At 41.0% G+C, this 24,207-nt stretch overlaps 1 protein-coding gene across 2 annotated transcripts in view; it reads right to left on the bottom strand.

The window, feature by feature from the left end:
* The window catches only part of ERBB4 (erb-b2 receptor tyrosine kinase 4), a 599,354-nt gene that overhangs the window by 157,883 nt on the left and 417,264 nt on the right, over window positions 1–24,207 (bottom strand). For both annotated transcript variants that reach the window (XM_051623560.1, XM_051623561.1), the window contains exons 5-9: window positions 18,783–18,848; window positions 10,347–10,465; window positions 6,021–6,162; window positions 4,363–4,476; window positions 2,618–2,744 (exon numbers count right to left, since the gene is read on the bottom strand). In XM_051623560.1, the coding sequence (XP_051479520.1) occupies window positions 2,618–2,744; window positions 4,363–4,476; window positions 6,021–6,162; window positions 10,347–10,465; window positions 18,783–18,848 (568 nt within the window). The remainder of the gene's footprint in view (window positions 1–2,617; window positions 2,745–4,362; window positions 4,477–6,020; window positions 6,163–10,346; window positions 10,466–18,782; window positions 18,849–24,207) is intronic.

Below are 24,207 nucleotides of genomic sequence, written 5' to 3' on the forward strand. Positions count from 1 at the left end.
AACTACTACTGACTCACCAAAATTTAGCTCTACCTTCATTCTACTTAACACTAATCAAAGCCACCTTGTAATTATCTAAACTACATATAAATTATATATATAAATTATTACAAATGATTGTGCAAAAAAACAATTCATAATTATATAGAAAGTTTTTATATAAATCATTACAAATTCACAAAGACTTGAAGTTCAAGTACTCAAGAAAGGGAAAGACAGACTACAGAATCAAAAGATCAAACATATGACAGGGCCAATTGCAACAGCACAGGTCCCAGTGAAAGCAAACACAGAAATCCACTCAGCATCTTTCACTCAAGTTATTCTCTGCCACTACAAAAAGTCTTTCAGTTTCCAACAGAGAACTTGACCTTACGTCCCTATAAACTGTAAACCTGAAAATTTGTATTTTTAAAAGCTGAAGTTCACGCCGAGTAAACAAATTTGTAACAGAAATTAACTGAAATTTGGAGTGGAACTATGTGTTATGGTTGCTGCTCCATACTCTCTACTTCTAGAATAAATTACTTGTGTAGCTGGTGTAATTTTAAAAAATTTCCTTCCTGTATTATTTATTTGCAAAATGAAACAGAAATCTGAAAAAAACCAGCTGCTCAACATCACGTCCTAGGCTTATATTCTTCTAAATATTTTAGCCCTCTGCTTTATAGTCCATCATTTAGATGTTTTTCAGATTAATACGGTTTCCTTTAGGGTTGGCTTTTGACTCTTCAATTTAGACAGATTTTTTTATTGAGACCCACAACTTTGCAGCTAATACAACTTTTGCAACAAAAGCAATTCTAATTCTCAAAATTACGTTTCCTTAATGTACTGGAATAATCCCCAGAAAATTGCTCATGTCCTCTAGCTGCTTGTGTCTTGCACTTATTAGAGTACTCCCATTCCTGCAAGATTTAATAGATTGACATCCAGCCTCTGGCTTGGTCATTTGGCCTGATCACAAAGTGTGACAGCCTGAGCACTTGTCTCCTTTCTGACCTTCTCCAGGGTTTCAACAAGCTTGAAGCAGCATTTCCTCAAAACCACTTGAACCAAAGTCCTTCTTCCTCCCTATGCTACATTAACCTTTCACGCTGTACTCGCTGCTGGAGAGATGAGAAGACCAACTCCACAGGCAAAGCTCACACTTGCTGGCCTTTTGAGAGTCATCGAGCTGTAGGACCCCACTGAAGCGGATTTTCAACTGGTTTTCTCATGGCTGGAGTCAAGTTGTATGTGAAGAATTACAGCCAATCACCATAACAAATCAAGGAAGCAAGTAGCTTCTTTCCACCTCACCTAGTAGGAAATTTGAGCCAGGAAGCCAAGTGTCATCCACTTTATCATAATCTAAACATATCTGAATCTACAGGAAGACTAAAGAAAAATCTGCTGGCACCACTCATGTCAGAATTCCATTTGAGATCAATCCACGGCCATCCATTTAATCACATTTTCACTATGCCATAAAGCTGCAACCAGAGCTGGTTTGGGAACTGGATTTAAGATATCAAAACTTGACAACCAGCTGCAAGTGATGCTGAAGGCTCCGAGGAACCTAAGAAGTTAAAATTTGAAGCCTATACAGTGGTAGAAGCAATTGAGTACTTTACACTGTTAACATACTGGAAAACATCTGCATACTTATCGCAACAAAGGGGCAAGAAGGTTTAATCTTACTTGGTAATTTTGAGGATTTTTCTCATTTTAGTAGGTAAAGAAATACCTCAAAATGTCACAGGTAATTTCCAATTCATATGTTCTTTTGTAAGAAGGTAGAATCCTATTTGTGCTCTCTCAATGACAGAAAGAATACAATGCAAGAAAGTGGCTGGTTGCATTACATTTCACCTGACCATCAGAGTATGTCTGTCTTCCCTGGACACATCCCACCCTTCCAGCATTTGCACCATGCATTTACCTTTGCTACAAGGGCAAAACCACAGTGCACCAAACTATGAACAGCCAGCCCCTGGTTAGCTGGTTGGTGCACCTTCCTTTAGAGGAGACATTGGTGAGACTTTTTTAATAGTGGTTCTGAACCTCCACATCTTCAACCATTACTAAGACTTACTCAATAGATAGTCACACTTGGAACTAAACACTGGATTTAAACACCGGTGAATTTTGCATCTCTGCTATTGAAACTTGAATATGTACTTCAAAACTGATTGACGAGAGGGCAGCTTTTTTGCATGTCTGTGCGGTGACAGCCCCACAGGCTGACAATTCATGCTGGGTGAGGCACTCTGCATCTTCTGCACATTAGACTGCTGGCCATATGAAACTTAAACCAAACTAATGGAAGATAAGTTCCCTTTCTCTCTTCTATTCTCCAATCAGCCATTGTAAGCCAAAACTAAGGATCTCATAAAGTAACCAAAAATCACAGTTGTCTTTTTCCTTGCTGGTTCAAAAAGGCTGCTTCATCCCTTCTTTTCTTAGAGTTTGATTTGTAAGAATCAAGGTAACAGTTTCCTTCATAACAGAAGGCAGAAAACTAATTCATTCTGGATCTGCTATTCATTACATGAAGCCTGCAGCCATCATTAGGAGGTGGATGCAGTTTGTTTCAGTTGGCACCATGACACAATGTCTTAACATTGTCACTTACCCATGAATCCCAGTGACAAGGAAGATAAGGTTGCCATTGATCTTGGTACAGTTTATGAACTTGTCAATGTTGCTGGAATCCACCGTCTGAGCTGACACTAAACTCCCTGTCCCAATGCCATCACACGCTGCCAAAAAGAAGGAGTTTGTGTAAAGAACTAGGAAAAACAATGACTGAATCAGAGCATGTTGGCCTTATAGACATGAATCATCATTTCTTTCAGGAATAAAGCAGCAGAGAGGTGTTTAAACAGCACCATTTCCCCAGATTCCCAAAGAAGCATAGGGCAATTTAAAACAAACAGTAAGTTAAGTACCTGCCACAGAAGGACAACCTGGCACACAGGTTATGGTATTTCACACTGGATCTAAAGGCAAGTATGAACCACACAAAATCCCCCCCAAGCCAGCTGTAAACAGGTGGTTGATAACTTAGACAAGCCTGGTGGCCATACCATTTATTTGTGCACTCCTCACTGCAGAAACAGAGGGATCCTAATGCTGCTAGCTCAAGAGGTCCCCTTTCCTCTGGTGGATTTGTGAACTTAACCACTTACGTGCCATGAGGCCCTTCAGAAAGCATGTACAAATATTTCTTTACTCATCATCCTAATAAATAAGTTCCTTGAGCCTGGAGAAACTCTGGTACCCAGTGAGAAAAATTCTCTGTGTAGCCTATATCATTTAGTTGCATTTTCTGAGACATGTGATGCATCCAGGAACAAATCCTTCATGACTTCCATCGTGTACTAAAGCCTATCTCCCTAGCTTGGCTCCTCTATTGGCAACTACCAGCAGTACACCTGAAGCTTTTACACACAAGTGATAATTTTCCTCCTCACAGAGTGAGGCTAAGAGTTTGACAGGGACACTACATGTGCATTTTCACACATAAAAGTACCTACCTAGCAAAAATCTATTCACTGCAATTAGCTCAAAGGGCTGGACATTGCCCTCACTTAGAATTCAGCATGTCAGTACCCCGCCTTGGCAGAGATCTCTGTGTTTGACTGTTTCAGCCATGTGGAGGGACTGCTGATTTACAGGTTTTGAGTAGCTTCATTGTGAGTTCCCTTCCTGAAAAGTGGCACAGGCCCATGACGGTGCTTTGCTCCCGAGACCTTCAAGCAGGAAGCAGAATATCTCCCTCGGGGAGCTTGGGACAGCATAGTAACCTGTAAATTTCAGTCTCCTCAACAACACCAGCACTGAAAAAACTTCTAATGAGTATTTTAGACACTTAGAAAGGAGGTAGAAGATTCTGAGAAGACAAGGACTTAAAGAAAAAAAAGGAAAAAAAAAAGAAAAAAGAAAAAGAACAGAAATAGAGGAAATAAATGGAAACCTAAGGTTGTATTGACAAGTATAAGACATACCACACATTGAACCCAGAGCTTTGGAATGACTAAAAGACAGCTCTAAAACACCTCCAGAAAGTATTTGTCATTAACATCACATAATAAAGAATTATTTCAGATGTCTCTAAATCCAACAGAGAAATCTCTTTCATTTGTATCTAATCAAAAGTAATTGGTTTGGAAAGATATTACCACTACAACTGAATGAATTTTTATTCTTTTGTCTATATTCCACACACAGCCTACATAGATTTGTGGATATCCAAAGGCTATTAACATTTTACAGCATATTCATAAAGGGTGTTTCATGCCAAAATAGCACCCAGCTCTGCTCTACCACAGCACAGACCACATTCAAGAGAATTTCTACTGAATGTCTACTGCCTACCTTTAGGACAAATGTCAGTGCAGGGCTTGCACATCTTAATACCATTTTCTTCAACCTCCATCTTGGAACTGGGACATGCACGGACACAAGAGCTGGAATCCACCACAAAGTTGTCTGAAGAGAAAAACGAGATGTTGGCAGAGAATGAGCCTCTCGACTAAGTAATACCAGGACACATGTTTCTGGACTCTGTGTCAATCCATATTATTAAGTACCTCAGCACTTCCACATTGATACCAACACCTAATGTTCAGTGTTTTCAGAAGTGTAAGAGCAAAGAAATCAGGCATGTTTTCAGACACTTATGAAAATCCATGAATAGTCAGGCCTGATTCCCCCTTCTCCCCCAATTTGGTTTTATCACTATTTCTGGTAAAAAACACCAAAAAACCTCCAATAATTGGAGAGAAATAAAACAAAATACTCTGCTCTGCCTCTTTCATACACACACAAATATATACAACTGGAATAAAACACTGCACAAGACAATGACATGTATTTCAATTTTGCCTTGTAAAACAACTGCCAAAGGGGATATAGACTAATCCTACCTGACTGAAAGCTTAATAAGGTCAGGAAAGGAAAAAACAAAGTTCAATGAAGTATTTGGACAAATAATCCTCTCCCTTAAGCAATGTATGGTACAGTAGTATTGTAGAAATCAAATAAAATTTATAAAAAATCTTGCTGGAAAAAAGCCACCACTCTTATAGAGACAGAACCAAGCCTTGACAGTCACAGCCTCATCCCAGTGTCAATTTTAACTTCTCCACAGAGATTCAAAATTTGGATTTTACTTTGGGTTGAATTATGGTTCCATTTATTATAGATTACTCACCCTTATTATATGTGATTTATGTATAAAATAATTCATGTACAACAGAACTGCAGACTTCAGTGGAAACAGAGAGCAAAAATACTGTCTTATTTTTCTTTCTAACTAAAACAGCAGTATCAAAGACTATGTAAGTGATGACCCTTCTAAATATTTCTGTTGCTTATCACCATCTGTCTGGCATCTCAGAAGCATGTGTTTTTTACATGCACTGGATTATTCTTTTTTTAACTCTGCCTTCCCCTCTAATTTTACTCTGGAGTTTTAAGACAGTACTGTTGTCAGTACTGCATGCTTTTTCCTCATGGGACACACCTGCTCAGAAAATATTTGTGGTAACTTTCTGTCAAACCATCACTATTCCAAGTTAAGAAAAGGGCACCAGCATTATCCAAGCATGTGTTGCCAGGCAGTACTGGTGGTGGACTGTTATTTTTCTGGAAAAGAAATTTTACAGTCCACTAATGCAGCCTTTTGGCACTAATTTTAACAGTTCATTTTGAAATTTACAAATGCTGATCTAAAGCATGAATGTAACAAGTGGTGGTCATGAAAACAGAAACCCAGTGAATTCCCTTTCCTTAGGAACACGGCTATGGCACAGGCTTCTTGGAAAGTGTCAGCAACTCCACATGTAACCGTCTTTAGTTCACACGACGGAATTCTTACAGGCTGCAAAGCCCACGTGGAGTGATCTGAGGTTCTGCTGTGCACTGAGCTCTCATCTGCTCACTGCTTTTTCCGCTCACTGCTTTTTAAGGCTCCTGAAATCCAGCTCCAACTTTCCATCACTGCAGGAACAGGCAGCTAACCCAGCACTTACGTGGGCACTTTTTGACGCAAAAAGCCCCATAGGTGTACTTGGCATTGTGATTGTGCTCCAGCTGGAAGGTGGTAGGGTTGTAGACAAAAGTCTGGGGGCACTGCGTGACACATGCTCCACTGTCATTGAAATTCATACAGGCCTGCAAAGCAAGGGAGAAAAGATATACTAAATTAAACCATACAGCTGCTTTTGTTTTAATTTTTTCTTTCTTTCTTTCTTTGGTTTTGGTGGTTTTGTGTGTTTTGTTTTTTGTGTATGTGCTTTTTGTTTGTTTGGAGTTTTTTTCAATTTAAAATGCAGTCTTGATTGGTCAGATGTGTTGCAACAGCGAGGAATGGGATATACAGTTCTCCAGCCTTCATTTTGGCTACTTAGAATTCTTGCTAGGATCTTGGAAAGTACATGACTTCTAAAAGGAGGCTCACAGAGCCCCCTTAATTTGAAACACAGTTGACTGTTACAGCACTTCCTACAAAAACATAACAACACTGTAATTTGTTTCATAACTATTGTTACTACTAACAATCAACTAATTCACAACTCGATAGGACCTTCTCAAATCGCCAAGAGTGAACAGCTATTTATCACTCAGTCTAAACAAATGCTAATGACTTTTTCAGAGGTCCAACCCTTAGATTTCTTACAGCATGAGTCCATAGTCCAGCTGAAAACTGAAATTCTCAATTAGAAAGCAAGCAGGATAAGAACTTCTTTTGAGCTGGCACAGGAGGGGGTTATTTTCCTAAGTGGTAAGTTTAACAAGGTCAGTTTCTTTACACACTTGAGGAAAGAAAATAGGACTTTGCATCACTTAGCATTCAAGCTCAGCCACCCAGAGCTGACAGAGGACAAGGCCCTGACAAATGAAGAGGCAAGCGTGTGGATAAAGAGAGTAATGTTATGCAGGGAAAATAATTGACCATGCAAGGTTGATAATTAGCAATGGAAAAACCCCACTGATTTTAACATTCCTTATCACCCTATATTGTTTCTGTGGTTTTAACCACAGCTTACAAAAAATTGTTGGAGTCATATTCACAAAGCAGATTTTACATGTCAAATTTCACATGCACATGAAAGCCGTAGCTTGGCTTGAATCCCTCCAGCAGTTTAAGGAACCACTGCTACTAGATTCTGCTTCCCCACTAACCTGTCATCCAGAAGCCAGGTTGCTTTTTAAGTTTTAGTCTAGGGATCAATCCTTCTGGTCCTTTTCCAGGGTGTAAAAAATACAAGTAGTTTTGAATCTTTAAAGAGTCACCCGAATATACCTACATGTGTGTCATGTTCCCTCCCCTCCAAGGCTGGAACTGAAAGAAAAGTGAGAGATCCCCCTGTTCTGCCACCTTTACTAACTGGCCTTGTCTCTGTTCAGCTCAGGACCAGCAGGACTGAGGGAGGCTACTTGTCGTCTCTGAAGATTTCAGAAAGGAGAGGCTAATAATATACCCAAGGAAGAAGGACAAAATCTGCTGCTGAAGGGAACAAACAGGGAGCTCCATGATGAAGGAACTGTCCTACGTGGTGCCTGAGCTTCCACAGTCCTCAGGAGCTTGCAGGTAAACCAAATGGATCCTGTTTTGCTTCTTTGAAACACATATTACAAAACCTATTTTATCTACTTATTTAAGAATTTGATGGGAAGTTTACTCTACTAATAGGGTTGTGTCACTTTTCTGGTTCCACCAGGCACTCAACCAGGCCCTGCTATGCATTTCAAATTTTATATCCAGTTTGATTTTGAATGCAAGATAAGAACACCTCTACAGCTTGGTTTTAGTATGTTTACTTGCAGTTATTTCAGATGATGATTATTGTCTTGCTTTTAGAACTGAATATGCAAATGCGTGTGGTAGCATATGGAGGAGGAAGGATTATTTTTTGTCTAGAAATATTAAACCCATATTTACAACAGGATTCTGCAGCAAGCTGCCATAATACACTAAAAGATTTGTAGTGCTTCATAAACTGTACTTCTGCTAATTAAGAAACACTAATTTAGTTTGTTTCCTCAACACATTTTTTACATCCATTGTTGACTTAAAAGGTACCACAGAATCAGAGAATGGCTTGGGTTGGAAGGGACCTCTAAAGGTCCTCTAGTCCAACTCCCCTACAAAAAGCAGGGGCATCTCACACTAGACCAGGTTGCTTAGAGCCCCATCAAGCCTGACCTTGAATGTCTCCGGAGATGGGGCCTCCACCACCTCTCTAGGCAACCTGTTCCAGCGACCCACCACCCTCATCTTCAACAACTTTTTCTTAATGTACAACCTAAATCAACCCTTTCATAGCTTAAAACCATTGCCCCTTGTCCTGTCATTACATGCCCTAGTGAACAGGTCATTCCCAGCCTTCTTAAAGGCCCCTTTCAGGTACTGGGGGCCTGAAAGAATGATTTATTGTTATAAATCATTATAATCCTCAGATTATAATGATAATCCTCTGATAACAGTTTAGCAAATGCATAAAGCAAAGCAACCAATACTCTTCATAGAGATGGCACTTCTCAGGAAAAGCTCACCTAGAAGCTTTGGGAACTTTTAATTTATTACTATAGTGTTTTGTATACATTTTTAATTGCTTGAATAATATATGCAAACCTCTAGCATTTGGTGCTAAATGCTGCTAATTTGTGAATGAAAGCACAGGAACATACACAGGGAAAAAACAAAGTTGTATCTTTCAGCTGAAAGCCAAGCACAGTTGTCTGTAGCCTAAAGGGTTACACTTTTCACCCAGTGTGTACTAAGCAAGTAATGACTAGTTCTGAAAATTGCCAGACCCCTGCTGGATTTCTTTTACATTGCTCTCGGGCCAGGACTGAATGAGAATAAAGCCCTGAGTGCTCCTCTGCTGGCTCAGAACAAACATGCTAGTTGATTTTTAGCATACATATTTCCATAACTGCCACAATTCAAAAAGTCTAACTCATTTTCTTTCTGGCTGAAGTATTACAGAATTAATCCTGCAAATAACTTGTTCTTAACCTTTGAAAACAGACACACTAACACATCAGCTTTGAGGATGCTCCTCAACAACCATATGGGCTGCATTTTTCCTCTTTTCTTTTTTATTTAGATTGTGCATGACATGGGAAAGAATGGTATTTTCCCATTTCTCTAATCCAAAGCCAACACACAGCTTCCAGTGAGTGCTGGAACAAGCATACCATGTGTGTTAAATATCTACTTGTGCAAAGCCCCAGCTATAAAGACCAGTTTCAGTAAAACCTGTGAGCAGTTAGGTAAGGCCATCACTGCATTTCATCAAAATAATAACATTTAGAATGCATTTTTGAAGCAGAATATCTACTGCCACTGTCACATGATATCCAAACGGTGAGCAAGTTACAGGTCCAGCTAGGGAAAGACTAATTTTTGCCTGTTCATTATGATCTGCTTACCTACAGTATCAAAACATCTGCAGCTCTCCATACCATAAGGTCCCTCCTACCAGCCCAACCTGGAAGATTTTCAAAAGAACCTACCCAACTTTGGAGATATTTTCTTTTCAATCACTTGGGTACCTTTGAAAATTCACCTGTCTGTGCATGTTATAGTTCTAAGCTTCTTTATGTCCAGGTTTGATACTCCTAAAAATAGCAGCAAAATCTGTCTCTGCAACCCAGAGTGATAAACTACACAGTTTTTTGAGATCAGTGTTGGGTTCTGAAGCTGCTTACACTATTACATATAACAAACTACAAACACGACAAACTTGTATAAAGGTATATGTGCTCAGATTGTCTATTTTTATTTTTTTTTTAAGTGAAAAGTTAGTCTTTTCCTGTTTCCACCTTAAGCACATGTAGTTGCATGCATTTGAGACAGTGTATTCTAGAAACCACTTTCCTTCCATCTCCACTAAGAAGCATGCCTAGCAAAAAAAGCTGAGTTTAAATCAAGTCTGTCAGTAACAGGGAACACCTTTCATGGAGAAGCTGAATTGTGTTCTTGACTTTCAAATAAAAAGCACACAGAGCAGTAATAAAAGCCAGGCTCAAATGTAATGATAAATAGTCCTAAAAATTTCCTATCACCTCTAAAAGATAATTTTAGAAAAGACAAAAATCATAGAGATTAGTATGCTAATGGTTCTCAATCTGTATTTACAAATCTCATACATCTATTAATGGGTATTAGTAAGTAGGTAAGTGATGTTAATATAACGTGAAAAATATTAAATGCTAAAACTTGCAGCTTAAAGCTGGGAGTGTGCAATACACGGAAGGGGTCAAAACTGTGAATTTCATGGATTAAAGCATTAAGAATTTGCTGTGTGACTGCCAGGAAGAAGAAAAATGAGAAGTCTCAGACTTACAAAACAATCGGTGTCCTTAGGCCCGGAACAGCCTCCGGCGCACTCGCGGTGGCAGCAGTCGCTGACGTAGGGCCCGTAGCACCGTCCGTCACACTGCTCCGCACACACCGTCTTCGTCACTGGGAGGAGGCAGGAAAAATTCTCATGTCAGAAGCAGAACTAAGGAGAAAGAGCTCTTCAATTGCACACTGAGGAAAACCCAGAAGTTTTATGGGAATTGCTTTGGAGGCACTGGCCACTCATCTCCTCCAGAATCCTTTCACCGTGACCTCTTTAGGAGATTAAATGTTGCTTGGAGACTGTGGAGAGAAAATTTTTCAAGTGTTTGCCCTTGGAAATTTGGGTGGAATGTTATTTTCAAATTATTCATTTTTGTGAACAGCTGATGGAAGGATAGGGGAAAAAACCCCACAAAACCACAAAATAACAAGAGCGCAACAGTTCTGTGTGAGTTTTCCCGCCACAAAGAACAGCAACGCTGAGTGAAACTCAGAGTGAGGCAATCTCAGAGCCAAACTCTGTTCTTGATGGCAACCAATTCAACAAACAGGCAATGAGATAATGGAACAGAATATAACCTGCAGGTCAGAACACATTTGGAAACACCAGTTACCTTTTCTAATGAACACAATCTGGCCTTCATTCAGCAACTACATTTTACCAACTGGGAAGCACAGTGATTTAAGTGGTACCACACTACTGTACCTCAGGGCGAAGCTTGTGCAAAAAATGGTCAACAAGAGGAGCATCTTTCTTCCCTCATTCAGTTATAGCTCCTTTTTAACTTTTTTTTTTAAGGAAAAAGAAATCATCATTGTCTGCAGGACTATACCAACCAGCGCCTACAGAACGCCAGGAAGCCGTGCTGTCAGCGGTCTTTTATAAAAGCAGGGATGTGACACTTCTGCAATTAACCTTTACCATTCATTTTGTTAATACCATTTAATTATTTCTCTGTGGAAAACACCTTTCAAGAAACCAGAGAGCCAAAATTCCGTCCAACTTTCTGCTCAGTTTTACTTTTTAAAGTATTGGTAGCTCCTTTATAAGTACTTTCCAATCCAAATTCCCTCAGGTACTTGCTGGAAATACTTAAGGTAATAACAAAGTTTCTTGATATACACAGCATTTATTTAGGACATAAAAATGTAAATAACCAAAGAGATGTATTGATTTATAATCTACAGAATAAAGTGATACACTTTTAGAGTAATTCCATCTTGCTGATACCAGAGGCAAACAAACCCCTAGACAGAAAACACTTTGTGCCTCAAGCAACCAGCGAAATTTCTGTAAATGCACTTGCTGTCAACACTGCTAGAGAAACAGATTTGAAGGATTTGTTTATTTAAGCAGCAGTGTTTACAAACATTAGGACAGAGATACAAAACAGTGGCACATGTTAAGCAAACCAGTCTCACCTCAGGAAAATGAACACAGGCCTCATTTAGTCAGTGACTGCACGTTTTCTGCCAGTTCAGAAACTGATCCGTAGCGCCTCGACTTACACCAAACGAGGACTCCAGTGGGAGTACCCTGACTTGACAGAGTACCCTGTTTTCCTGAGGCTCCCCCTCTGCCACCAGCAGAGGGGCACAGAAGTGGAGAACATTCATTTCATCCTGCCCCACAACCCAAATCCCCTGTGTCGATCTGCGCCGCTCCTCCAACATGGCGTCAGCCCCTCAGCGAAGGGGAACCGTCTGAACGCTCTGCCTCCCTTTTACACAGCAACAGCTCCTGACCACACATCTACCTCATTTTTTTTGAAAAGGCTGCTCCTCTGCCACTGCTGTCTCCCCCTCTGGCTGGCATTACCCCTGCAGAGCAGGCCCCACGGCCTCGCACCAAACCGCCCCTGGGTCACTAAAACGGCCGCCTCAGCTCCTCTGCCCATAAGGCTCAGCAGGCAGAGGTTCCACTGAGGGTTCCCTCCCCAGCACCGTCCCGCCTGTCGCACCCTGGAAAGTCACAGTGCTCCAGCAGCACAGCTCTTTTGCCTCTCTTATGGCTGCACCAGAGGCAGAGAGCCAAGGAGCCAAATTGCAGGCGGATGCAGGCACAGCAGGAGAAGAGGACAGGACAGCACCTCATGGTCACGCACTGGCAGGGTGCTGCTGAAAGGCGTTCTTCATGGCTGCTCCACAGCAATTTCATGTTTTGCTTAAACCTGGGAAGTTTCATTGTGAAGCACCGCTTCGTAAACAATTAGTATGAGCCATCTAATTGACTCAATTATATTATATTTACCTCAGTGCCAGTGGCTGTTGAGAGCAGGTCAGAATGTCTACCAACACTATATAACTATTGCTTTCCCACAGAGGAGGTTTCCTGGCTCCCCAAAAGCAAGCCCTGAGAAGGTGAATCCCCTGCCTTGAGGGGAGGAAGGACCTGCCTGGCGTCCACGCTCACAAACCACACTGGCCACCCCAGGCATATTTAGAAAAGGTAAAGGTCTTCTTGTCAACTCCCGAGCTATTGCTTATAGCGAGCCAAGACCTGTATTCGCAGGATTACACGCTTCTTTCAAGCTGAGCTGCAGATAATGGTGCTTCCCTATGCTTCCTATCTCAAACAGCAGTGGGAAACAAGCTCCAACAATAGCAATGGATCTAAGCAATTTACTTTACAGCAATTTTGACACTATTAGGTTATGACAAAATAATCTAAATTATTCACCCTGCACTACAGCCTTGCAGTAAGGCTTGTGCAATGTATAAAGTTACATATATTGTAATTAAAAAACCCCAAACAAACAACAAAGCTTAACTTAGACTACAACAATTTATTCCAGAGTATGTTTTCCTTTTTAAAAAAAACAAGAGCACCCCCCATATACCAGGACTGACCTGCAGGGCTGTGGTCCCCTTTTCAGTGCAGAACTCAAACACTGTGCCTTCAGTAAGCATGCTCTGCTTATTATTAGGCACCAGATTAATGAGGGTCTCTACCATGCTGTTCAGGATAGGGAATATTTTTTACTTTTCCTGATGCCTGGGAAGTTATAAAGTGGTTTGCAAAATTGACAATTACTGCAAAGGTTTGTCACTGTTCTTCCCTAATTGTTTATTTTCTGGGAAAGCAAATGATGCCAACAGAAAGGCCAACATTTCTTTCTAGGAAAAGGCCACAATATACCATATTTATCTTCTGGTTCACTGCATGCTGTATTTGCATTGTAACTGCTACTGAGGGTCCAGGTCTGAGGAGCTGTCAGGTATCTGCAGTGGCAACACACATCAAGACAGAAAAGAGCTTAGTGGGCTCTGAACATGGGACTCACATGCAAGACAGTTTGCAGTGAAGGGTTTTCCCCAAAACAAAACAAACACAAGGCAACACTATGTCCTGAAACAATCCTAGTACTGATAACAGTAACAATAGTAGTAATAATAATAAACATAGCTCAACAGCTCAGCTTCCTGCAACTATTATTGTGGGGTAAACCTATAGAAAATGTACGTAGCTGCACTGCTTTAAAAAGATAGCAAGCTTTTTTCCGAAAAAAACTTGTATCCAAATGAAATAAATTGATATCCTAGCTGCGACTCAAGAACCTATCCAAAGGAGTGAAATGTAAAGGTAAATACTACCCAAAATACCAAACTGTATGTTCAAGCTAATGCATGTTGGTGGGAGGCTCCTAGACCGGACACGTGGCTTGAGATGGTGCCAAGAGGAGAGTGGGGACAGATGGTAGGGAACTGGGCAGCAGCTGCAAACAAAAAAACAAAACAAAAAAAAACAAACAAAAAAAAGGTAGTGTCAACCCAGAGCAACTTTCCTGCAAGCTGAGAGTGGAGCTAAATCAACCTCCTCCTCCTGTTACTTAGAGTGGACACTGCTCACAGGGGAGCTGGTGGACAAGGGTGATCAGGAGCCCTCACATCACATATTTCTTGCAGCCCAGACAGACACGAGATCCAGGAATTCTGGACTGGGACCCCAGAGGAATTTTAGGTTTCTTCACCCAACACAACTGAGGACAGCTGAGGCCCGAGTTCCCAACCAGAATTTTTAGGGCCAGCACAACTACCCACCCTGATGCCTGCTGTCCCTTTGTGGGATCTCAAGAAACCTGAGGGCTTGGCAGCACAGAACTGCCACAGTTGGGGCTGGAACAGCAAAGGACAGTGGCAAACACCAAGGTCTGGAAAAAAATGTGTAATACATTGGGACAAAAAAGTTCTTGAATATGAGAGTGGTGGATCACTGGAACAGGTTGCCAAGAGAGGTGATGGAGGCACCAACCCTGTAGACATTCAAGGTCAGGCTTGATGGGCTCTAAGTAACCTGGTCTAGTGGGAGATGTCCCTGCTTATTGTAGAGGGGTTGGACTAGAGGACCTTTAGAGGTCCCTTCCAACCCAAGACATTCTATGAATTTCTAGGCAAGTGCAGAACACTGTCAATCTCTGCTAGTATTTCACTGTGATATAGCAATAATCTGTGTTGGGAACAGGGTGGAATGGGCACTTCATATACATGTGCAATTAAACAGTCTCTCTTATTGTTTCCCTTAATCTTCAATTATGTCAGGGCACTATAAATCTATGAAGGAAAAAATGGGAAGTAACTGAAATCAATGAAGAAGTCTTATGAACATGTAAAATTATTAGAGAAATACAAGGGTTTTAATTAAAGATGCTGGCTCCAAGCAAAAATGCTGGGTTACCCTGATTGATCCGAGCTGCTGGTTCAGCTCTTTCTGTCTCCCCCACCAGGCTCCCACTTGCCTTTTGCTGCTCTAATTGGGTAGTTACTGCGTCGGCACCTTCTTTCTCTCAAAAACATCAGCTGCACAAAGACTGTATAAATACAATTATGCTCAGACCAAACTCCTGTGCACATACACAGTCATGGAGCATTTCACATTTGCTGAATTTTAATCTTTGGGGTTGGATTTACAGGCTATTTTCCTTTTTTGCTTTCCCTTACTTGGGCCTATATCTGAATATCAATTGTTCTCTTTTGTTTCAGTTACATTCCTAGAGGACAAAGTGCATCATCTGTGACTTTAATAAAATAATGTGTTCAATTTGTAAAAGTTTCAAATCAGAAACAAAGTGATTTGTGCCCGGAAAGAAAGGAGGGGTGGGGGTAACATGCAAGCACTGCTCTTTGTGTTGTCTGTGTCCTGGGTGCATTTAATTAGTGCTGAATTAAATTATTATTATTTTTCTCCAAGTTGAACCTGTTTTGTCCATGACCTTAATTGGTGAAGACCCCTCCCTGCCCTTTGTCTCGACCCAAGAGCTTCTTGCTGGCCTTTGTCCTTCTCATCCCAGGGTGTGTGTGGGGAGTTGAGTGAGTGGCCATAGGGCTGGTTCTTTGTTGTCCTGTTAGGCCCAAACCACAACAGCTGCATAAAACCAGTACCCTGAAATTAGATCTTGTGTACCTCATAGACGACCTTATTTTAAATTTCCTATTAATTTCCTTGTTAAATATGTACATTTTCTTGTCATATTTAGGAAGACATTAGGGCAGAGCTAGATGCAGGTGTTGTTTCAGACAAGGTTAGAAGTACAGAGAGACATTGCTGGAAGGCAACATAAGAGGAAGCTAGGTAGATGATATTCATGCAAAAAAAAACACAAAAGGATTTTGGTTTTTTTTTTTTCCATATGCAATTTGAAATGAAAGACACAGATTAAGATCTTTTTTTTTTTTTTTTATCCTTTTCCAGGCATATAATTTAAATCTTATCTTGGGAAGGGGGCTTATTAGAACTTTTTGCTTCAGTGACTCAATAAAAAAAATGAAATTATTAAAATGGAGACGTACCTCTGAGTTGTTCCTAGGAACAAGATAGTTTGACACTGGGATGCAGTGCAGCTGAAGAATTTACCTACAGGTGTTTGAAAGACATGAATGCTCAAGGTGACTAGGTTAAGGTGTACACTGTGTTTGTGATACCATTGATGAAATGTTTTCTAAGAATAACATATATGAGCTTGAAAGCCAGGCTTGTTTTTATAGTCAGGAAGGAAGGCAGCAAAAGCTTAGCACCACTTGCATTGTTATGTCTTGAGTCCCTACCCATATTCTTATTCTTTGCTAAAAACAGCTTGTGGAAAATCACATTTGGAGGAGCTGCAATGAAGAAATGCCCCTTGCCAGCCTAATATTCTGTCTTTTCCTTAAATCCTGCTGTTTAGCCAAGGTACAGTGAGGTCAGAGAGGCAAAGAGAAAGTCTATTACATAAAATTAACTCCTGCTGGTGATAGTCAGAGGCTGCAGAGGGTGCTTGAAGGTAAAAGGCCGTAGAGCAGCTATTGCCAATTAGGAATGTGTGATGTGTGTATCTCCCTGGAAATTAGGTGGCGTGTGTCTTTTCATAAGGTTATTATTTTAAATCCAAGGTTTGCCTTAGCCTGTGCCCACTGTTTGGATTTGAGAGGGCAGTCACTGTGAAGAGAGAGATAGCTGTAACTCCTGCAGCAAACCTACCGTGCAGCTTGGCTAAGCTTCTCACTTCACAACACTGCAGATAACTTTTTCCCTCTGGTATTACTACATTAATCCACCAAATGATTTCACTTATCTGAGACCAGTGCTTTGGAGAGGTTGAGACCATGGGAGCTGATCCTGCCACACAGACATCTGCAACCACACAGTCCAGTTGGACTTTCCAACTTTAGATAAGGCTCTGCTTGCTGGAGCCAAGGCCTGAGCCAGGATCACATCATCCTTATAACTGCTAAGGTTTTACAGTGTTCTTAGATAAGATAACCACCTAAGGCCCAAATAAGTCTACTCAAATTTGGATTAAATCCCCAGGTTCTTACAGAGTTACTAGTCTTAGTAGACAAAAAGGCCTCTCCTTAGGACAGAGAAAGAACCAGCATTGATTAATTCTAACCTAACCATGATACAAAATAATTTGGTCAGCTAGAGTTTAAGATCCTTTCCATTATCTGTATCAGCACATAAACTTGATGTAAGGAGGCTTTCTGAGCACTGACTGTGGGGCTTTCATAAAGACTGCCAGTGAAGGAAAGGAGATGTACTAGCTCCATTCTGATAGAGAAGAATCTTTTAGCATCACTGTACCTGGTTCATTACACAGTTACTCCTACAGCCTGTCCTGAAGCATTTTTAATCACAGCTGCAGATAAAGCTCAATATGAAACAGCAGTATAAGAACATGTTAACTTTAGCAGAGCTGCAACTGTCCTCAGCATAGTCAGCAACTTTAGCTGATGCAGTGCCCAGCCCACAGGCAGAGCCTCTGCAGGCCTGCAGCTCTGTCACCTGTGCCACTCGCTTTGCCACCAACAGGAGGTCAGCTTGGATTTTCTGCTCCTATTAACTCATAAAACATTCATGTCAAGCTGACTGCCAGTTCTCATTTCCTCTTTTGAAAGGAAAAGAGAAAGGAAGAGAAAAGTCATAGTTGCACTGTTCTTAATATTTCCAACAAAAGAGGCAGATGACATTGGGCTATCATCAGTTCAGAGAGTTAGCTGGTGTGCTTGTTTAATAGCAGTTAATTTGTCACTATCCCTTCCTCATATCTACAACTCAGCCAAGGAAACAAGCACAAGCCAGAGCAGTGCTCTCTGGGGTAGATATCAGCAACCATTTAATTTCCTAGGAAGAGTGAGTCCAGTCAATGCAACCAATTTCCACTCTCCGAAATTTCAAATGAAGGAAATTTTAAGGATAGCTCTATTCCTGGAAGAAGGAAAAAAAAAAAAAAAAAGAAAAAAACTTGTAGGAGAAGACAGCTCTCAATTATATTTGCTAACATTGTGACTGCACTTCTAGCTCTCTAGTGCCTATCTGAAGGAGCTGAAAGTGCAGAAGGAAGAAACTCTCTCACTATAGCTCTTTTTTATTCATTTTCATGCTCTCTAAATTCAAGAGGACAGACCAACACTGTGAACAATGCTTCACCTACTGCTTCCTTCACAAAAAAAATCTATTATTCTCTCTTTCAGTACAACCAAGTACATTCTGAGTTATAATAAAGAGAACAATTTTGCAAGACAACAGATATTCCCAGGCTCCCACTGAAATTAACAGAATGTTTTGGCATTAGGAACTTTGCAGCGTCAGACCATCATGAAAGATGTCCAACTCTGCATTGTAGCTTTTTTCTATTCCTGATGTATTAATGTCAGTACACTTCAAAATAACCATCAATATTCTCAGGAGTCATGCTCTGTGTTGCTGGCAAGCAGTGAAAAAAAAAATTGAAGTTAGTCTAACTATTTTTTGAAATCACAAGGAAGGAAAGAAAAAACATACATTCATATGGGTGAAAAAAACCCAGATCATCTGTTGGTAAAAATATACAGAAGAAAACCCTGAAATATTTTAAAATTATACTGAAACCAGAATTTATAGTATTCCTTCACAATTACAAAAATGTAGGAACCCTGTCACATCATTTTTCAGTCTTTGTTTCTCAGAGTCTTGCACACTTACAAGTCTGGCAGTGATTCTCTGTGGGTCCCCAGCATCGGCCTGTGCAGGACTTGTGGCATCGACCACCTTCAGGACAGACAGAAAAGAGACAGAGATGAGAAATGTGGCTTCCTTTCATTTCTTCAACATCCAGCAACTGCTGAAGAGGAGGGTCCATCTTGTCTTTGGTGGGTTTTAATGCTTTACCAAGGTTAAAACACTGCCTGTAAAAAAGACGCAGATAAATAACCAGAACTGGCGTCAAACATAGATGAAATATGGGTGCTAAGTACCTAAATACCTCTCTGCTTTCTATAATGACTGGAACATTCGAAAGCTACAAAAGATGAACATGTATGGAGGACTGAGGGACAACTTCATCACCCAGGGCTATTACTATTGCTCTCTATGTCCTACATGAGACCCACTCATTCCTCCACAGGAGGAGGGATGGCTGTGATATTGTGTGACAATATCTATAGCATGTTCAGTTTCATCTGAACGATGGGGTGATACACTCAGTGCCTTTAACTTAAACCCAGCCCCCTCCCCCAAAAGCTTGCACAGTCTACATGTCCATTATCATGAGAAAGAAATGTCCCCTGTGCAACTGCTTCATCCCAGCAACTGCTAAACTCGCAGGAACTTTCCTTTTCTAACTGGTGGCTCTCTGGTTGCCTGCAGTTGAGCTTCTGGAGGACCTCATATGATGCTCTACATTGTCCTTCCACATGTTGACAGGTTTAGGATCTCAAGAAAGAAGGAACTGTAGGTGCTTTCATTGTAAAATACAGATGGAGGAAGAAGAGTTAGCAGCAGTGGCTTTTACAAATTGTTACAAACTGCCTAGTAATTGCTGACTGAAACCCACTCGGACTGAAGAGGGAGTTGAGTTCACATCTTCAATTTCATGGCTCAATGCTGATCTCTGTGTGAGGAAATGGAAAGCAGGCAGAACTGGAATATTCTCCTCTGGCTGCACCCTAGGTTATTTGGGAAAATGCTTGGACAGTCCCACACCAGTCCTGACTGTAAGTGAACGGAGACCTTATCTTGCAGCTCCCATGCAGATGTGGCCAGAGCTCAGCCACACTCCTGCCCTTAGTGCTTCTCCCCCCGAATGCCAAATGCTCCCAGAGCTCCTGCCTCGCTGCACCCTGCGCCCCAGCTGCCAAAGCCCAGCTGTGGCAGTGCCCGAGGTGTGGGCAGCCAGGCCCTTTCCACCCAGCCAGCCCTGAAGGGCTGAATGGAGCAACACAACAGTGGCATTGGTAAAGACTGCCCCGTCCTTATCGCCACTCTTTTGACCACAGGAATCTAACCTCATCTTTGATTAAACTTTTATTCATCACAGAATACCACTGAGATTCTATTAAGCCAATTTGCCCTTTGAACCTGATCCAGAAGCTTACCTTTCAATCCTGTATTAACAGCAGATGCCGTTAACATTGCTTCATTACACTAAATCAAATATTTCCCACATGCCCTGTTTGGAGATAGTGGAAAAACTGCAAAATGCCTCTCAGCTAAGGTTGGATCACCCCAAAAGAAAACATGGCTCCTCTTATACCTGCGAGACATGATACAGCTGAGCAAACCCACCATGACAGCTGTGAAAATCAGACTTTCCATCACTGCTTTTCCAAAGCTAAGGTTGTTCCTTCAGCACTGGCACAGCCTTCCCGGAGCTATCGATGATGTTGCAGGGTAATTACCACACTGGATGCCAGCTACCTTGTTAGAACTACCAGCCCCTTGCTGCATTCATGTTCATTTAAAGCACTTAGACTGGGGAAGCATGGTTGCTGACATCACCAGCACATAATTTGCTGTCACATTCTGCCATCTGTTTATTCAGATCACAAATGTACTATAACTACATAATGCAAACTCATTCTGGCTGACAGGGAGGGGACTCCATCTGGCATGAATAATGCAACTTTAATCAGTAATAATGATTATGATGATTATTACGAGACTACTGGAACGCTGTGCAGAAAGCAAATAGATCCATATTGATTTATAAGAATGTAAGTTTAAGAAGAGGGTGAGGTAAACAGCAAATTAAAGGAAGAATTTTAACAGAGGAGAGTCACTAAGATGAGTTTGTTTGTTGGCTCTGGTGCTCATCCAACTGAATAAAAATGATCCCTAGGAAGCCAGCATTATAAACTGGCTACTGCACAGACAGAGGTGGGAAAGAGAAAGGGCAGGACCCCAGATGAACGTTCAAATAACCTTACCACCACTTGTTTTGCTTGGTCCTTGCTGGACCAGCTAGGAGGAATACAACCCATGGACAACAGGGTGTCCTCTTGCAAGACTATTTGATGCCTGATCCTTCCTTGTGGTCAAAGCTCATGCCTGTTTCTCTTAAGGGGTCTGGAGTTCAGGGAGAAAGTCTTGCAGCTAGATGCAGTATAGATAAATGCACAGCTCTCGTGTATCCACATATTCCTGGAGAAGGAGAACAAGGCACCAGCTTGGCCATTTCTTCCTCTTTTGATCCCTGGATTCTACCTCCTTCCAAAGCATATTATATACTCTGGGCTTTCCACTGCAGTATGTGCAGTGAGATAACACAGAGGAAACTTCAAGTGATCTCTAACTAGAGAGGCCACCCACAGCCCTGCAAAAGCTACACTTCATATTTGAAACTCTGTGGTGCTGAGCTGACACTTGGTACAACCAAACGTATTCAGCCCACTCTGCTCCTCCTGGAAATAAAAGTGATCCAGAGTGTTAAAAAATAATTTAATTTTTTTAAAACTTGCATGCCTGCTTCCTGATACATGACTTTGTTTGGCAGTGTCAGATGATAATTTGCATTTAAATAGAGATATTTAACAATATAGCAAGAAAAGGCTGCCAGTTTTCTTTTTTCTCATTTCTCAGTTCAAAGTATCTGCTTCATTGTTTTCACTTTTCTCAGCTGCACAGACACAACAGGAGCTGAACTTGTAGGCAGCATAGCTCTGAATCGCATTGCTACGTGTCCTTTTGAAGGTCAAATATAGTGAGAATTAATGACAAAAAACCACCTCCCTCCAGATAGTGTGTTTTTATTGGTTTGTTTGTGTAAAAAACAACAAACAAACAAGTAACAAACCACTTTTGTTTCTCTCAGTAAGACTCTCAGGTTGCCCAGGGAAGCTGTGGCTGCCCCTCCCTGGAAGCGTTCAAGGCCTGGATGGGGCTTGGAACAACCTGGTCTAGTAAGGAGGTGTTTCTGACCATGGCAGGGGGTTGAAACTAGATGATCTTGAAGGTCTCAGGCAGCCCAAACCTTTCTATGATTCTATGATAAGAACTCGTCCAGATTCTGCCCTCACATAACTCAGTATTTCACCTGCTCTTCCCCACTGTGGCAAGGACAGATTGCCACCCATTAAAGATCAACTCTGTAAATCAAACACAAAAATACTTCCCTGGAAGTCAACTTAAATAGCCAGGAGCCTAAGGAACATGCAGCTGAGGAACAGGTCTCATAAGTAGATCTATATTTCAGACTTAAACAATAATAAATCTATTGGCCCTAAGACTGATGAGGTCCTTCAAATAATTATACTACTTCTTACACATCTTTCTGTATATATTTCTTAGGATCTTTAGATTGTAGTGAACCAACAGATTAGACAAAATTTATCAAACAATCCTTGGCATAAAATAGTTTTTTCCCATTATTCCTTGTGTCTCCAAAATATTCTAAAACCCTCCAATACACAGGAGGAAGAGCTTAAATAAACAACTAATGAAGAAATGGCAAACCATGAAACTGCAAAATTGTTCTTCCTTTTGTTTTGATGCAGCAGAGATTAAAGAGGTAGAACTCCTTCCTATTACTTCCTCCACTGGTTCTTGCCATCAAAAGATGCTGACTGTTCTGAAATCCTGGTGGCAACTGGTGGGACCTAGGAACACTCAGCTGCAGTGAAACAGCCCATCTGTAACCACTCATCATACACATTCATATCCAAATTCAACAGGGATTGGAGAACTAGCTGGAATTTGGCAAAAAAAAAAAAAAGTAATTCTGCAGATCTCTACCTTGTAAGCACTTCCTTGCCCATTCACTTAATTCTTGCACATTAGTGAAGGCATATAAGATAAAATGTTGAGTTTTTATTCCTCTCTTCTGAATTAGATATGGAGAGGAAGAACCTGGAAATGTCCCCTGCCTCATTCCAGATGTGACACTTTTCTGCTCCTGAATACTAGCACTTCTTTGCATACATGATGACATTTTAGTCATTAGATTGCAGAGGAGGAGAGAAGGAGTTAAAAGAGGGTTTACATATTTTTTTACAGGATTTGTTACAAAATCTAAGTTTAGAAAGGTTGGATTCCCACTGGAACATGAGAATTAATTTTCCTTTGGCAAATTCCGTGCAGCAAACCAATGGCTCATCTTCCCTTAGCCAATACTACCACAACAGAACTTCATTATGGACACTGCTGCAGAGTAGCATTGCTGCAACTTCCAGGATGAAGTTTTATTTGTGGGAGATGCTTCTGCTTTCCCAGCTGGGGAAAATCACAGAGGGTAAAAACATTTGCTCACTAGCTTGGGAAAGACCAAGGTTACTTCATCCTTGTGCTTTCCTGAGAATTGAGATGGGCTTTCCTTTGGCTCAAGCCTGACTGTATTATTTCAGGAACAGTAAAACCACAAAGGATTAAGTTACTGACACGACAAGAAAAATGAAGCCCTCCTCTTAGCTCGAAGCTCAGTGTAGTCCAGAGAAGAAACACTGAGCCTTCCCCATCAGCTATGCCAGCTGCCTCAAGCAGACCTCTCTCAGTAGGAGGAGGAAAACAAAAATAAGAAATATTCTTACTTTGAACAAAGCCTGCATTTACAGATGGTTTCTACCAGGTTAATAAATCGTTTATAAATGTTGGCATACCTGCAACACGCTGATACAGAAGTGCAAATGAACACAGCCAAAATAAAGTGGCTTTGATGGTTACAAGCCATCTATCTAACAGTCTAAAATTAACTATCAAAACAGCCATAAATCATTCATTAGCTTCTGTAAGTTACTTATAAACTCACCCTCCACCTAAAAAATCCACTCCTGCAAAAATGCTAGAGATGCTGTATCATAGGTTTCTAAACATAATTAGCCCTAAGGTCCAAGAAGTTCCAGGTGTACTCTGTGGCAAGGGTCCCAGTCTCTTCTTCCCATCGATTAGAGGGGACAGAAGGTTTAAACACACTTGTGCATTATTGTTTTAGGCAACTAAAACTCCTTAGATTTATGCATGAAGAGATAGCCAAATCAAAACACAATTCAAACACTGCAGTGCAGCATTAACAAGAATTAAAGATACTACTGTTGTGATGGATTGTTCTGCCCTTATCAGGCTGTAATGCTTTCCCTGTCCTTGTCTGACTATTCATATTGTCACACATTAATTCAGTCAGTCACATGCCTTTGTTAAG

This window comes from Apus apus, chromosome 6, assembly GCF_020740795.1.
Source record: "Apus apus isolate bApuApu2 chromosome 6, bApuApu2.pri.cur, whole genome shotgun sequence".
Classification (NCBI taxonomy): Eukaryota; Metazoa; Chordata; class Aves; order Apodiformes; family Apodidae; genus Apus; species Apus apus.